The sequence below is a fragment of the Pteropus medius genome, unplaced genomic scaffold (assembly GCF_902729225.1).
Source record: "Pteropus medius unplaced genomic scaffold, Ma_sr-lr_union100, whole genome shotgun sequence".
In the NCBI taxonomy this organism is placed as follows: Eukaryota; Metazoa; Chordata; class Mammalia; order Chiroptera; family Pteropodidae; genus Pteropus; species Pteropus medius.
The window spans coordinates 39,104,693-39,119,916 of NW_024349800.1; the positions used below are offsets into that span (position 1 = coordinate 39,104,693).

General features: G+C 38.5%; 2 protein-coding genes across 10 annotated transcripts in view; one reads left to right on the forward strand and one right to left on the reverse strand.

Annotated features, from left to right (window-relative positions):
• COX7A2L (cytochrome c oxidase subunit 7A2 like) overlaps positions 1–15,224 on the forward strand; it is a 56,227-nt gene that overhangs the window by 20,950 nt on the left and 20,053 nt on the right. For 2 of the 7 annotated variants that reach the window (XM_039887310.1, XM_039887309.1), the window contains exon 3: positions 4,066–4,194. In XM_039887310.1, coding sequence (XP_039743244.1) covers positions 4,066–4,170 — 105 coding nt within the window. In that variant the 3' untranslated portion in view covers positions 4,171–4,194. Of the gene's footprint in view, positions 1–4,065; positions 4,195–4,426; positions 5,146–5,335; positions 6,721–8,862; positions 11,143–15,224 lie in introns of those variants that run through there. The other 5 variants (XR_005658267.1, XM_039887308.1, XM_039887306.1 and 2 more) reach the window with 5 other exon arrangements.
• EML4 (EMAP like 4) overlaps positions 5,742–15,224 on the reverse strand; it is a 133,140-nt gene continuing 123,657 nt past the window's right edge. For 2 of the 3 annotated variants that reach the window (XM_039887302.1, XM_039887301.1), the window contains 4 exons: positions 11,993–12,080; positions 11,442–11,540; positions 9,129–9,259; positions 6,743–8,470 (listed from right to left, as the gene is read on the reverse strand). In XM_039887302.1, coding sequence (XP_039743236.1) covers positions 7,997–8,470; positions 9,129–9,259; positions 11,442–11,540; positions 11,993–12,080 — 792 coding nt within the window. In that variant the 3' untranslated portion in view covers positions 6,743–7,996. Of the gene's footprint in view, positions 6,699–6,742; positions 8,471–9,128; positions 9,260–11,441; positions 11,541–11,992; positions 12,081–15,224 lie in introns of those variants that run through there. The other variant, XM_039887303.1, reaches the window with a different exon arrangement.

Sequence of the window (15,224 nt, forward strand, 5' to 3'; positions counted from 1 at the left end):
AGAAAGGATAAATCCCAGGGAGGTTTAGAGGCAGAATGAACACAGTTTGACAATTAGTTGGACATTGGAGGTGAAGGTACGAAAGGTTTCCAGGAGTGCTCGGGATGATTCAGCTTGGCTTCTGGGTGAGTGGAGGTACAAGCCTAGGGGAACACAGGGAAGGGCATGTTCTGCTGGGAAAATGGATTGCCTGTGAGACCTGTAGGCACAGACAGAGTTCCAGTAGGCACTTGTGGCCTGGACTGGATAGATATAAATTTGAGAGTGGTAGAAATGATGGGTGTCTGTCACACTGTTAAGGAGTGTATGTAAAAGTGAGGAAGTAGAATGGGGGAAATACCAATATTTTCAGAGTGAGTGGAGAGGAAAAGAGTGTCATGGGGGCTATAGGAACGGAAGGAACACAGACATAATGTTGCATGAAAAAACCCAGAGGCAAAAGAAACTATTTGTATAAAAGTCAAAACCAGGCAAAACTAATCTTTAGAGATGGAGGTCAGAATAGAGGGAGTACTGACAGGAGGAGGGTTCACGAGGCAGACACAAGTGCTGGAGATGTTCCATGTCTTCATCTGGGTGGTGGGTGTGTATGCACATGCACACATGTACTAAGATTTGTGCACTTTGCTGTAGTTATACTTAAAAGTCTTTAATGAAGGAAGATGGCAGTGTAGGGGAGGAAAAAGAATTTTCAGTCTTTTGGATTCTTGGCTGAGACTCCTGTAATAAAAGACAGATTAATAGAAAAATATATTTACTAACACGTTTACCTTGTGTGTATGTGGGAGACACCCAGGGGAAAGTGAATAATCCCCTAAAGTGGCTTAGAATTTAAGCTTAAATCTTAATAGGGAAAGGGGAGAGGCCTTTTAGGGGGAGAATAAGTGGTTTTTGGGAGAGACAATTGGGCCCTTAGACGATGGGAAGTATGGCAGTTTGTGACGAAGTTTGGAATTAGTGTGGATTTCTAGTCTCCTCTCCTGTGATGAATCAGCCTTCCCTGGTTGATGAAATTGCCAGGGAGGGACTCTGACAATTGAGTTCCTTCTGGAGGATCTGTTTTAAAGTAGATAGGGAAAGTTCAGAGAAAGCTTCTCTCTGCATCTGCTGTTTCTTGGGTACCTACAGCTGAAAATAACCAGTATACCCAAAGTGGCATATTTTGGGGTGCAATGTTCTGCCACCCTTTGGAGGGAAGATAGAAATAAGGAAGACAGGAAAGAAGGAAAGGAAAGGAAAAGAAAGGGGAGGATGAAAGGAAGAAAGGATAGGATAGGGTTTTCAAAAAAGATGATGATGACTCATGTCACTCCCAGAGGTCAAGCCACTGGGCTGGCTCCATAGGGTGGCATAGGTATGGGCTGTGTCCCTGGAGGCTGCCCTGCCAGCCCTCCAATGTTCAATAGTGTATGTACCTAGTGCTGCTGAATGAGTGGCATAGAACAGACCCTAACATTGAATCAGAATGGGGAGGAGCGAAGATCCTCAGGTCAAGGGCATACCTGAGAAATATCCCACACTTTGTCCATGGCTCCAGCAGTACAAATGGTCATGTCTGTGGTTTCCTGAGTTCTCTCCCAGACAGTCCCTGTGTTTAAATTTGATAATGTTTAATAAAAAATGTACTTAACTACTGTAATTTAAAAGAACTTCCTTCTATTTTAATGTGAGGGTTCCCCATAGAAACCACTCAGCAGTGGCAGCTGTGAATGGCAGCTTTATTGATGGAGCCATCTGCAGGCTTTCCTAGTTTTCCTAACAATCTGTCGCACTGCTCATTGCTTCCAGTGCAAACATTGTTTATTGTGTTGAAGGCCTCAGCCAGTCATCTGGAGAAAACAGCCTTCTCTGCACCCTGATGCAAGCACAGCCAATCTCTTTCTCTTATGCTCCTTGAGTGCTGGGCCTTCACAGAGCAGGGGCAGGCAGAGCCCATGAGTTCACCAGGATGTCTCCCTGTGTATCAGGTGCTCTTGGTGGGCAAGGCCCTTATTCTCTCCTTTCAGACTGAGACCAGGAAGATGGGGCCCTGGGACAGCACAGATAGTACCTAAACCCACAATGAAAAATGCCTTTTTCATTGCAGCCCTTTGTTTTTTATACCAGTTTCCTTACTTGCCCCTAAGGAAGGCTGACCCATCATCACATGGGAATGGGGTTGGGTCTCACTGCTCCAGGGTCCTGTGAAGGCCTGAGTCCTAACATTCTTCCAAGAGAGAGGGGACTTTTGGCTCGGCTCAGAATTAATTCATATTCTAAATGGAAATGTCAAAGCCTGGCAAACAGCAGGCCACATAAAAATAGATTTTGTTGATGAAGCTGGGGGCCTGTCACTCTCATGGGAGAGAATTTGATCATATAACCTCAATTTTCCAGCAGTTTCATGAGGGCTCTGCTAAAGAGTGGAATTCTTTTCCTTGTCATTTTGTGAATTCTGAAGAAGGGAAGGTGATTTAGCCCAAGCAGCTGAGGGAAGGCAGCGGCAGGTGGCTTCTGGAGAGGTTTCCAAAAAAAGGAATGAGCACCAATGACACACAGAAGTGAAACATGTAGGAGTGAGAAGGGGACAGAATGCCCCAGCAAAGAGAGAGGATAGCAAGAGGCCATCAGTGGTTATATAGCAGGTACGTTTCAATGGAGGGCAAACCAACAGGTGATTTCTCAGTCCCTCAGGTTGTCTCATGCCCTGCTGTCCAGATGCTGAACTTTACAGCCACCTTTAACCAGCTCCTCTCCCTTGTCTGGGGCTCTTTCATGCCCACAGGAGAGCTAGAAATCTCTGACAGACCTCCCCCATAGGAGCAGAGCAGTGGCTGGAAGGGGTGTGGAGAGCATACAGTTTCACAATTGTTTTTTTAACCAATAGGTAGAGTACCTTATGTACACAAGGACAGAAGTTGTATAAACTTTTTTTGTATCGAGGCCCATTTTCTTTTCTACATTCTCTTCAAAAGAATAAAGGGAAGGTGAAGTTTCTACATTATTTTTTAAACTTTTAATTTTGAAGTAATTATAGACTCACAGGAAGTTTCAAAAATAATACAATTTTCTGGTGAACCCTTCCCTCAGCTTCCCCGAGTGGTGACATCTTAGATAACATATAATAGGACCAGGAGGTTGATGTTGGTACAATACAGTAACCTATACTGCAGACCTTACTCAGTTTCTTCCAATTTTGCTTACATTCATATGTAGTTCTATGTAATTTAATCCCATGTATATATTCATAGCTACCATCCCCGAGAGTTTCATACCATAAGGGAACCTCGTTGTGCTGCCCCTTTATAGTGATAACCCCTCCCCTCTGTATGTGTCCCCTGGCAACCACTAATCTGTTCTCTATAGTTTTATCCTTTCAAGAATGTTATGTAAGTGGAAATACAATTGTTAAACTTTCAAGATTGACTTTTTTTCACTGTGTATAATGCCCTTGTGCTCCCAATCCAAGTTTGCATGTATCAGTAGTTTGTTCCTTTTTATTAAGTAGAATTCCATTGTATGGGTTCTGCATTGTTTTTTGAATATCAAAATTTTACCTTTTGTATGTTATAGAATTTAAACAATGGATGGGTGGTCTCAATAGATGACCAATCTAAGATTCTTTAATAGGAATATTTTCACATTTCAAATCATACACTATTTATAGTATGTAGTTAGCATTTTTTAATTTTGAGGGAATTTGACTTTGCTATATTCTAAAATATACAAGATTGTCTTTACCAGGTTACTTGCCCCATGAAAGTAGGGCCTGTATCTTTCTCATCATTGGATTCCCCACTGAGCCCAGCTCAGCAACTTGCGTGAGGCAGGTTTGTAACATATACCTGATCAATGGATGTATTCTTTTGGATCCTAGTCCCACCAAAACTCCCTAGGATTCAGACTGGCTACCACTTTGAAGGTGTTGGCAGCATAATAGATTTTTATTGGAGAGACTGAAGTCTGCAGAAGGAAGAGGACCTGCCTTATCTGGACATCTGACTTAACAGTTGTTACTCGAAATAGAGTTCTACAGTAGATATGGTTAAGAGAATGTCAGCTTCTGGTTTTCTTGCCTCCAACTAGGTTTCCAAGTCAGCTCAAGCCAGTGTCGGCTGGATGTTACTGCGCAGAGGCAGGCTTGAGTACCCTGTGACCTTTCCCAGAATGCATTCTGGCTTGGCTATATGAACAAGGAGGAGACGGGATGACCAGGTATGAGGGCTTTGCTTTTTGTTATTTTTCCTCCTTGAGGCCATTTCTTCTAGCAACCCCTTTTTCAGTTACTTTAATGAGATCTGGTTAAACTGTCAGGAGTTGGATTTAGCCTCTGAAGCTGATTTCGTGTAATCTTGCTGAGATGTGTAGTCACATCTGTTTCTTGATCTGCTTTCCAAAATCTCCTAATTTCTACCCTCATCTTTTTTTCCTTGCTTTGTTTCTAAAGAATGTCTTTCTCCTGATGTAAGTGGAAGAAGCGCAAGCTCTGAAGTTATAAAATATGAAGTCCTAGCGTGGCCCTTTCTAAGTAAATGAATAGTTACTAAATCTCCGCCATCCGTCTCCTTGCCGACAGGGTAATACTCCCCGCATTGCTAAACAAGAGCCAAGGTGTTCCGGACACACCTGGCCGCACAGGTGCTTTTCTTGATCCATGTCCTACATAGCTGCTCATCAGCCTGTCGTCTTTGTCCTACGAATATTGTCTTGTCTTCACTCTCTTCATTTCAGTTTCAGCTAGAAGTTATACCAGTACCTCAATACATTTAAAATCAAATTCATAAATAAGTTATTTGTGTTGATCTTTTCTATTAAGAGGAAAAATCACATTGTTTAGTGGGTTTGCTCTGGTGCCCATTAGCCATTTTGTCTCAGAACTGGTGAAAGGAATTTTTAGCCTCTCAAGAGTTAGAACAAGCATATCTTGGAGCTACTGCAAGTTTAGTTCTAGACCACTGCAATAAAGCGAGTCACACAGTGTATATAAAAGTAATGTTTACACTACTGTAGTCTGTTAAATGTATAATAGCAATATGTCTAAGAAAACAATGTATCTACCTTAATTAAAAAATATCTTATTGCTAAAAAAATTCTAACCATTATCTGAACTTGTTGGCACTGACAGAACCTGCTTGATGCAAGGTTGCCCCAACCCTCAGTTTGTTTAAAAAAAAAAAAAAGACTATCTGTGAAGTGCAATAAAGCAAAGTATGTCTGTATATGTGAGTGGCTGTGAACTTATCATAGTCATCAAAGATGAATAAGGTAGTGATGAAAACCTCATCATTTCCATGACTGTAAAACGGGGGGGGTGTATGGAATACTCTAATTCTTCATAAAGAAAAATTTGTTGCAGCCAATTTGTTTCCAGTGTATACAGAATCCGTGTCTCTAAGCAACATAGGAGAAGTGGAGAAAGCAGGGAATACAGTGTCCTACTGAGTCCAAGGATTTCACAAAGGCTAATACGAGGGAGGCAGTGGCGTCGGGTCAGGTAGGTAACCAAGCTCACCACGATTAGCCAATGTAAACATTAGAGAAAGTATAGACACTAAATTTAAATGAAGCTATTCCTCTATTAAATGGAAGCATAAATCAGAAGTAATTTCCTCTAACATTATGAGATGGAGTTTGTTACTACCAGAATGGTGGTATCCATAGCAGTAGCCCTGGTCAACTGATAACTGTCATGTTTTCTGATGATTGGACAGTCAGTGGAAACTAGCAATATAAATGGAGATAAAGCACATTTAGAGACATGAAACATTTTGATTATTTTATTTAATCTTCAAAATTTTCTGCCATGAGACAGGAATGCATGATAGAAATGGCTCAACATCTTCACATGAAACACTTGGATTCATTTTCATTCACAAGTTTTTCTAAAAACATCTATAATTTCATAATCCCACCTACTTCCAACCATTATCACAGATTTAATCGACTGTTAAACAGTAGTTGCCAGCAATAGAGCTGGAACGCTTTCTGCGTATTAGTAGTGTCTTTTGAAACTACCACCCAAGAGTATCACGATTATAAATCTCGTATACAGCAACCCCAAAGTTGACTGATGTCCCCACATAAACTCCCTGCTTATGGAGAGCTGTGTCCCCCAGGTACTTGAAGAAATGCTTTTTCTACTCTTAGAACTACTTGTTCATCTCATAGTATTTTTCTTGAAGGAAATAGCATATGCTGACTTAATAATTTAGTCACCACTGCTAAAAGGCAAATACATATGCCCGATACTTACTGATGCTCTCTGATAATTATGTACAGAACATACTGAAAAAGATGGGTTGCTTGGAGTCTACCTCTTCTTTTGAAGAGCGCTACTTTGAGGTTTTTTTTTTGAACAGTTGTAAACAAAAGGAAAGAGATATACATGGACATTTATACACTTAGAGATATACACTGAGTATATTCAATGTGGCGCATATCTGCTTATATAGATACACACAAATAGAGAGTAAGTGTCTACACTCACCCTTTCACACATACCCACACCCTTACATACAGCATGTGAATATAAATGTTGTGAGTGTCCTAGGGAGTCACTGGAGTTTGTATATTACCAAATGATGAAATACCTGATTTGTATTACTCCTGAGAAGATACTAGAAGGGAATGACAGTTCTGATGCACTTTGGAATGACACAATCACGTAAACACTTGCATACTTAAGACTTCTGAACTCATCCAAAGTTGCTAAACATGATCTAACCAAAAAAAAAAAAAAAAGATATCAAAACAACGCAGCAAGTTAAAAAATAAAACAGTTTTTTATAATCTAAGTATAAACAAACATATAGGAAATGCATATTTATCAGTAATCATTTTAAAAGTAGGAAACACATACTTAAGAAACAGTCATCTGACAAAACTTAAACTATCCAATGCATAATACATGCATTGCCCAAATTAGCAGAGGATAGCCACATTAGAACTGCAAGGCGTATAGCAACTCCACCAGAGAAAAATTACCATATATAGCAAGTCTATTAAGTATGCAATTGATAAAAATTAGTGACTGTTCACACTTCTGTAAAAAAGAAATTGCAATTTGATGAGTATCTTATCCCTCAATATAGTTAATACATAAAAATTACAAATAAGCCAATGAACTTCAAGCACCAATTCCATTGTTTGAACTTACTGTATTTATATTTCTCCTATTGAGGGAACAAATTATTTTGAAGGCTAAGCTAAAATTAGCCAAGTAATTATTTCAGTTTAGTTTTATAGGCATGTGGTTTTTTTCTTTCCATTCACTTGAATGCCAAACATTTAAAAATGTTCAGACTGGAAAAGGAATCCTTGGAGGAATCTATTATTTCTGAGTATCAATGGTTTAATATACATTAAAAGCTCTTTAACAAACCACTGCTTTCTTAGTTCTAAGATAAAATAGATTTGCACACAAGAATTTAAGAGACTGTTCCTCATTATGACTTAAAAAAGGCAGCACCTATATAGTAGAGTAACGAGCACATTTGGACATTTACTGGTAGTGTAGGAAAATGGCATTATTCAAGGAGGCAACACTGCACTGCCTGTGGCAATACTGAAATTTTTCTTAACTAAAAAATTTCCACTAGACGTTTGGGGTGAGAGTCTGTCTCAGTAAGAGAATATATATATTTTTTTCTGATTTCTTTTTCTGCATCAGGAAAGGAGTAGCATAATCTGAGCCAGTAGATGAATAAGTGTGATGCCTCTGGTTGTTCCTGAAGAAAACATACTCAGATAACAAGGGGTTTGTTTTAAATCAATACAGCTGCTGTTTTTGTTTCCAGTATTTACATCCTACCACTTACATACACAGTAATTTCTGAGACATTAAGTTTGGTTAATCTTCAGCACACACCAAATTGAACCTTTAGGTCCACTGCATTTGAGAGGCTGAAGAAAACAGATCACATGGAAACCGAAATCTTGGATCAATAGTGATTCTTTGTCACTTCCCATCCTGTTATCTGAACTCTATCAAAAGACCACATGCATTGAAGTTCTGGTGTTAAGACAGGGGTGAAGGGTCTTGCTGGTCCTCGGTAAGAGTGGTTTCACTCTGCTCCTCCCTCATCTCACTGGATGGCTCTTCATAAACAGGCTCACCGAGGTCTTCACTGCCCCCTTCACTCTGCTCCTCACTGTGATCTTCGCTGGGCTCCATAGTCTGTTCCAGGCTGTTCTCCAGAAGTGTAGGAGAGTTGCTTATTCTGCTTTCTTCTTCAGCTGTCTCATTTAATGGCTGAGAAGGAGGCGGTGTGGGCGTATTAGATTGCATGATGTTTTCAATGGAAGAGATGGGGGCTTTGGTTAGACTAGTATCTGCTACAATCTCGTTTTGAGGCAAAGATAACTTTTCCACAAGTTTCCACTGAATAATGCTCATGTCTTTTCCACCAGTTGAAATCAGGTGACTGTCATTATGAGTAAAACTGACATTGGTGACATGGCTGCTGTGGGCACTGTACTTGTGACTCGGAGCCTATATGAAATAAATCAGACAAGAAAATTAAACTCATTCTTTACATGCCTGCTTACAGCAATGGAGGTGACTAAGGCAAGGGGGTAATGTAGCTCGTGAAACAGGTAATTCAAATCAAAGCCCCAAGTCATCAAATCAGGAATAAAGCTAGCTGTAATTTTAATACCTATTTATATGGGAGAAACAGAACATCATAATTAGACACTATACTTTCAGACTATGTTAAAAAAAATCTGTCTCTTCTGGGTGTCAGGTTGGTGTACTTAGTAACTATTCTATTGAGATTGCCACAGAAGAACTTACTAGGTTGGCAGGATTATAGGTGATTTAGGAAACAGTTCCATGAGTTTTATGTTGATCATATGTGTAACAAAACATTTTAATATGTTTAGGAGAAATTTTGAAACATCCCAAAAAATTCCAAATGGACAATAAACAAAACATCAGCTGCCTTCTATATCTTCTTGCCCTTAATGAGGAAAAGAGAAGACAAGTAATGCCTGCTTGCATGATTACAGATGGCCCTATTCTCCTCCTCCTGTGCATCGTAGTCTCATGGACAGTAATTAGTGACCCTACAAATATTTTCTTGCCATTGACAAAAAATTATCCCCAAAGAACAGCCCCATGACGCTAGTTTTGATTAAACTGATTTTACCTTTGCTTTGGAGCACGGATACTGAAACAGATGGACTTTGCAAAAGTCATCAGCAACAGCTATCACCTTCCTATTATGGGATCGCACTAGCGCATTGATATCTGTTCCATCGGATCCTTCTGGCCATACACCTTTAATATGGAAACACGGGTAGACAAATATTAGCCTAAAAAGTATAACTGTGATGCCAAATAGGTTTAATTTTAGAATCGTATTTTTCTCTGTGTTTGAACTCTTAGCTGCTAACATTTTCTTTACAAATTTCTTAATGGCTCAGTGCTTCGTTCAAATAGTTTTATCCAAAATCTAACAAAATTAAACCAGAATAGCCTCAAGATGGAAAGTTTAATGACCCTAAAGTACTTGCTGGTAACCAGCAGCTGGTGCTAAAAATAATTTGTTTTTGCTTAACTCACCTGAGCAATAAACTTCCTTTTTAAAGCTTCTAGTTGGAAGGGAAGTTCTCAGTTACTTGTATCAAGTGTAGAAACAAAGCCATATAGCACCAACTCTTCAAAGTGGACTCTAGGTAAGCTGCATAAAATTTACATACTCACCCCCTTCCCTTTCAGGCAGGCAATTCCAGGAAAACCTCGTAGAGTCTTAATGGAAATGCCATCCACTAGTCTACTATGCTATCCCATAGTATTTTCTTGTTAACTATTATTTATGTCCAAAGATAAAACAAATTTAACTATTCTGTATCATGAGGAGGCACTGGTGAACACAGCATAAAATTCTATTAGACTAAAATTATGGAATGTGTAACTGTTGAGATGTTGGCCTCCTGTGGTTCAGTACTGCTCTAGAAAACAAATGTTTTTGATAAATTTGCTAAAACAACTCAAAACACTTCTTAATTGATGTCTCATGTATTATATATTGTTTCATTAAAAAAACTAGGTAAGTTACCAGCTACTGGCCACTGCTTCAGTTTCACCTGGAATAATGAAATTGTTTATGGACTACCTGTTTTTAATTTCTTCTTAGCCTAGTAGGCTTCTCCTCCATCTGTACAGCAAGAAAAGTACTAACGTTTTGGTTTTTACTTTAGGTATTGGTAACACATCCATATCCATTATTCTAATTACTGACTGTAACATCTCTTTTTAATTCTTTGTAAACAGGGTTTTATTTTCACTTTTCCACTTATCTTCTAACTTTTTCAGAAGAATATCTACAGATTGGGAAAGGATTACAAAAATGTCACAGAGAACAGATTTCTAGAAATGTCCAAAGCATCAGATTAGGGATGATCCTCAAATTTTATCTTTAAATAATGTCCACTAAAAATGCCTTCATATTTCAACAAATGGTGCTGGGACAACTGGACATTTACATGTAAAATAAAAATAACTGTTCACAAGAATGTAGAGAAACTTGAATCCCTCCTACATTGCCGTTGGGAATGTAAACAAGCTCAGCCACTTTGGAAAACTGGCAATTCCTCAAAAGGTTAAACACAGAGTTACCATTTGACCCTGCAATCCTACTTCTAAGTATACCTCTCCCCCAAAATGAAAACATGCCTACACAAAACTGACACATGCTTGTTCATAGCAGCATTATTTATAATAGCTGAAAAGTGGAAACAACTCAAGTGTCCATCATCTCATGAATGGATAAACAAAATGTGGTATTATCCATACAATGGGATCTATTATTCACCCATAAAATGAGGTACTGTTCCATGCTACAACATGGACGGACACTGAAAACATTATGCTAAGTGAAAGAAGCCGGTCTTAATGGATCACATATGGTATGATTCCATTTATATGAACTATCCAGAGTAGCCCAATTGTCAGAGGAAGAAAGTAGATTAGTGGTTGTCAGAGGGTTGATGTGGGGAGTGACTGCTCATGGGTAGAGAGTTTCTTTCTGGGGTGATGGAAATATTCTAAAATTAGTGATGATGGTTGCACAACTGTGAATATTCTAAAACCACTGAATTGTACACTTTAGGTGAATTGTATGTGAATGCTATGTCAATAAAGCTGTTTTTTAAAATGTATTTATGAATTTAAAAGCTTCAATTTGCACTTGGAGGGAAAAAATAGAAAGGCAATCTGTGCTGTCATGCAAAATCCTTTTGTCTTCTATATTTATCAGAGACCAAGTCTGCTGGATTCTGTAGAGAACAAACCTTGTATTGGTTCAATCCTAATAACAATTAATTTCTCTCAATCTGGCATTAATAGTGATGACACAAGTGAACACATGTAAGACTTTTTCATTTAGTAATTTAGGCAAGTAATTATTACACACAAAACCCCAGAAACCATCTTTTCCCATCAGGTGCCATGTCCTTACCAAAGACTTGAAAGCCTAGTACACAGGTGTATGTCGTCCAATCGATGTCCTTACAATCAGATCGATTCCTGATTAGTTTGCAGCCACTTGGAATGTCCCCTTTAAATTTAGAAACAGGAAGTAAATGATATAATCCATATACCGAAAAACATTAAGACACATTTAAAAAGGAAGAGAGAGTTTAACAGGGTTTATGGAACTATGAACTGTTTCCCACAGAAGTTCTTTTTTCTTTAAAAAGCATAAATGTCCATCCATTATACTTCTTGCCTCGGGGAAAAGTTGTTAAATACAAAACCACTCGGAGCAGCAGCAATCTATCTCCCTGAGTAATTTCTTATGACTACATGTCTATACATAAAAATTAACTCATTACTTTCTTGGAGAAGTGAAGCACATCTGAGATTCTCATTCTTTAGCTCAGAGTGACATGCTTTCTCAGGTTAGAGAGGTCAGCAAGCATGCTCTCTGCACAATTCAAATTCCATGCAGCCTGTTCATTAGTGCCCCTGGCAGACACGTCTCAGCCATATGTGATCACTCATACTTACAGTACAATATTTCGTAGTCTCCCGAGTTAGACATTATATACTTGTTATCTGGAGACCAGTCAAGATGTGTGATATAACTGGAATGTCCCTAGGAAATAACAGATTAGTATTAGAAAGCATTTCGAGCTTTGAATAACACGTAGTTTAATAGTTAGCCAGTACGGTTTTCTGAGTAGCCATTCATCCATCTTAAAGTATAGAGAGCAGTATCACAACCTGTGGAACTGAACAGGGCTCACAGCAGGTCTTTAGTTCTTTTTTGCTCTATCTTGTTGGGAGGCGAAGATGCCAGCGATTCATGAAGATTTCTGGCAGAACTTTGGAACTAAAAAGTTCTCACCACAGTGAAAACGATAAGCACTTGGAACTTGGGAGTATCCTGTTGGCCTCTCCACTTAGATACTGGCAACAAGCACCTACTGCCTGTGTGAGAGACCTACAACCTCTTAAACCTGTGCCCTGAAGGACACTGCAAGAGGTACCACTCCCTCATGCCTTATTTCAAGTCACTGGTATCCCTGTTAGAGTAACTTCAGTTTCAAGAATGAAGTGTTGGTTCTGGTTTGTTCACAGAGTAAAATGTTCCTGAGCTGCTTCTTGAGTATCCATGGTATACCCCAGAGGCTGAGGGACATGGCACATATATTCCTAGAAAAACTCCTGTTTCCAAAGAATATTCTAGGAGAAAAGTCACCCAACAATGTACTCCAGCTGGATGCACTATAATTATCTGACTCCTTAAACAGGAAGACAGTGATCTTTTTCTGCTTAGTTTTTACTAGCACTGTGAGAATTAAACTACTAAATGCTATATTTTGTTGGCTTCACATGTAAGCAGTTGATTTCCAATAAACTATTTCAGATAAATTGCACAGGTCTTATTGGTTTACCAGAGCTAACGGAGACTCAAAATCACTTTCATCTCCTATAGTCAGTGGTAAAACATATTGAATTTCTAATATGCTTTTAAAATTACTAGCTTTCTGCACAAGTGGTTGTATTTTTTTAAGTTAATAAATTTAAAGTAGTTTAGATGTAGTTTTAATGACTTCTACCAAGTATATAAATTTAAAATATTCTAATTATTCTATTGCCCTTCTTTAGTCTTAATGACATGCCCTAAAACTTCTCTGGAGCTACGATCTCCCTGACACTGCTGCATGGCAAATATACGCATTTATACATTTAAATGAGTTTCGTGAATTTGAGAACTGTGATGCTTCCTGAAGTCACCAGAATATTAGGCGGTATACTGGAAAAGATGAGAATCACTTGCTAGGCACACAGGAGACCTACTAACTTAACAAGAAATTAAAGCCAGAAAGATGCATGTGGTTACTGGGTATTTTCTGAAGATGGCAGAACGATGGGGTTCACACAAATCCTTTTCATAGTGCACATGAATCTGATGCCTGGCTCTGGCACCTATAGAAGCCATGCTTCTAATATAAGAAAACTGTTACATGAATAACCAGATTAATCATGGCAAAGTACAGTCCTCTAAGAAGTATTCATCCTAACGTAGAAGTATTTAAATTACCTGAATCTCTGTGAAAAGCCTTTAAGAGCATTACTGAGATCATCAAAAGCACTATACATATACATAAAATTCATGTAACTCATGTCTGTTGGACACAGCATATTTAGAAGGTAAATCAATATTTCCTCAAAAAGGACTCCAGTAGGAAAAGTAAATTCATACCGTATGGATCCCAATAAATAAGCAAAGAAAAGATTAAATGCAACTGTTCGGGATCTCTAATCCTACCTTCCTAGACACCACCTCACAGTGCCCTTGCCCCATGCAACTCATAGGCCATGGAAGGTACAGGCATAGCTTGGGAGAAAAGAGCCTCAAACATCACCCTAAGGGCAGAGATACAGGAGCAAAATCCAGTATACCTCCTTGAATCTTACTTCATTATTGAAACACTGCATTCGTTTTTATGGGTTATTTTCTTGGAGATTTCTAGGTAAACAGTTAAAAACTATTTGACTCTTTTTGATATATATTTTCAATTACCAAAATCCTGGCAAAAGAACATTTTTTACCAGAACTCCTTGCCTATGCCATCAGACTTTGTAATGTTTAGTACATCACTTGTAACTTCGAGATACTATATCTCTAGGCTAGGATCTGAGTACCAACGTTAAAAGTACACAGTAATTTGAGTCAAACAAAAGCATTATGTTGCATTAAGGTGCATAATAAAATAGTCCTATGTAAAGAGAATGGAATCCTTAGGTCAGTCGTAACATAAACTCAAGGAAAATAAGCATTTCTTTGTAATTAGAAAACAATTTTGAACTTTCATAGATTCATGTTAAATGTTGAAAAACACCTCTAGGTACAACCCAGGGCTCATCTAGTTACTGAGAATAATGCTACTGCTGCTGGTAATAACACCTAACATTTACTGAGTACTTTTTATGTATAGGGTATTAAGTATTTTACAAATATTATGAACTTTGAATCTCATAGCAACCTTAACTGAGGATGCCCACTTAGTAGCAGAGAGAGATGAAGTAACTTTTGGAGTCACAGTCCAAAGAACTGGTGGAGCCAGAGTTCAAATCCAGGTCAGATGATTCTGGACCAAATTAAGCACAACATTTAAATCATGCTTATCTTCTACTGATTTCGATAACATTAAAGAGAGCAGAAAGCAATTTAAAAGTAGCATTGAAAGGGAATATGTAAGTCATCGAGACCTTTTCAGTACATTTCAAAACAGTACAGGAAAAGTTGAAGTAAAACCTTACAATACTTAACAGTAACAAGACTCAGAGATCTTTGAGAAGATCACCCAGCAGACTTCAAATTCTATTTAGCTATAAAATCCTTCTGCCACCTTAAATCTTAAGAAGCCCACTATGTAAAACAAAAACAGATCTATGCCAGCCCACCAGCCCAGCCCCACCTCCAAAATCCCAGGGCTTAGATTTAGAAAGAGCTTATGAACCCAAAGCCGCCTTAAAAGTTTTTCTATAGCAGCAGTTACAAAGTATCAAGCTGCTTATAGTGACTGTATGTCATCATGAACCCATAAATCCTATAATTTAGTCAAACAACTTTTTAAAATATTTACTAAACAATGAGAAGACGGAAGTTCTCATGGGAAGTAAAAGGAAAAAGATCATTTTAAATTATTTGATCTAATTAGGAGGAGCAAAAGGCCACAGATCAGGTCAAGTAGGTTTGCAGTTCGGCTGGAGGGAGACCTGAAGAACC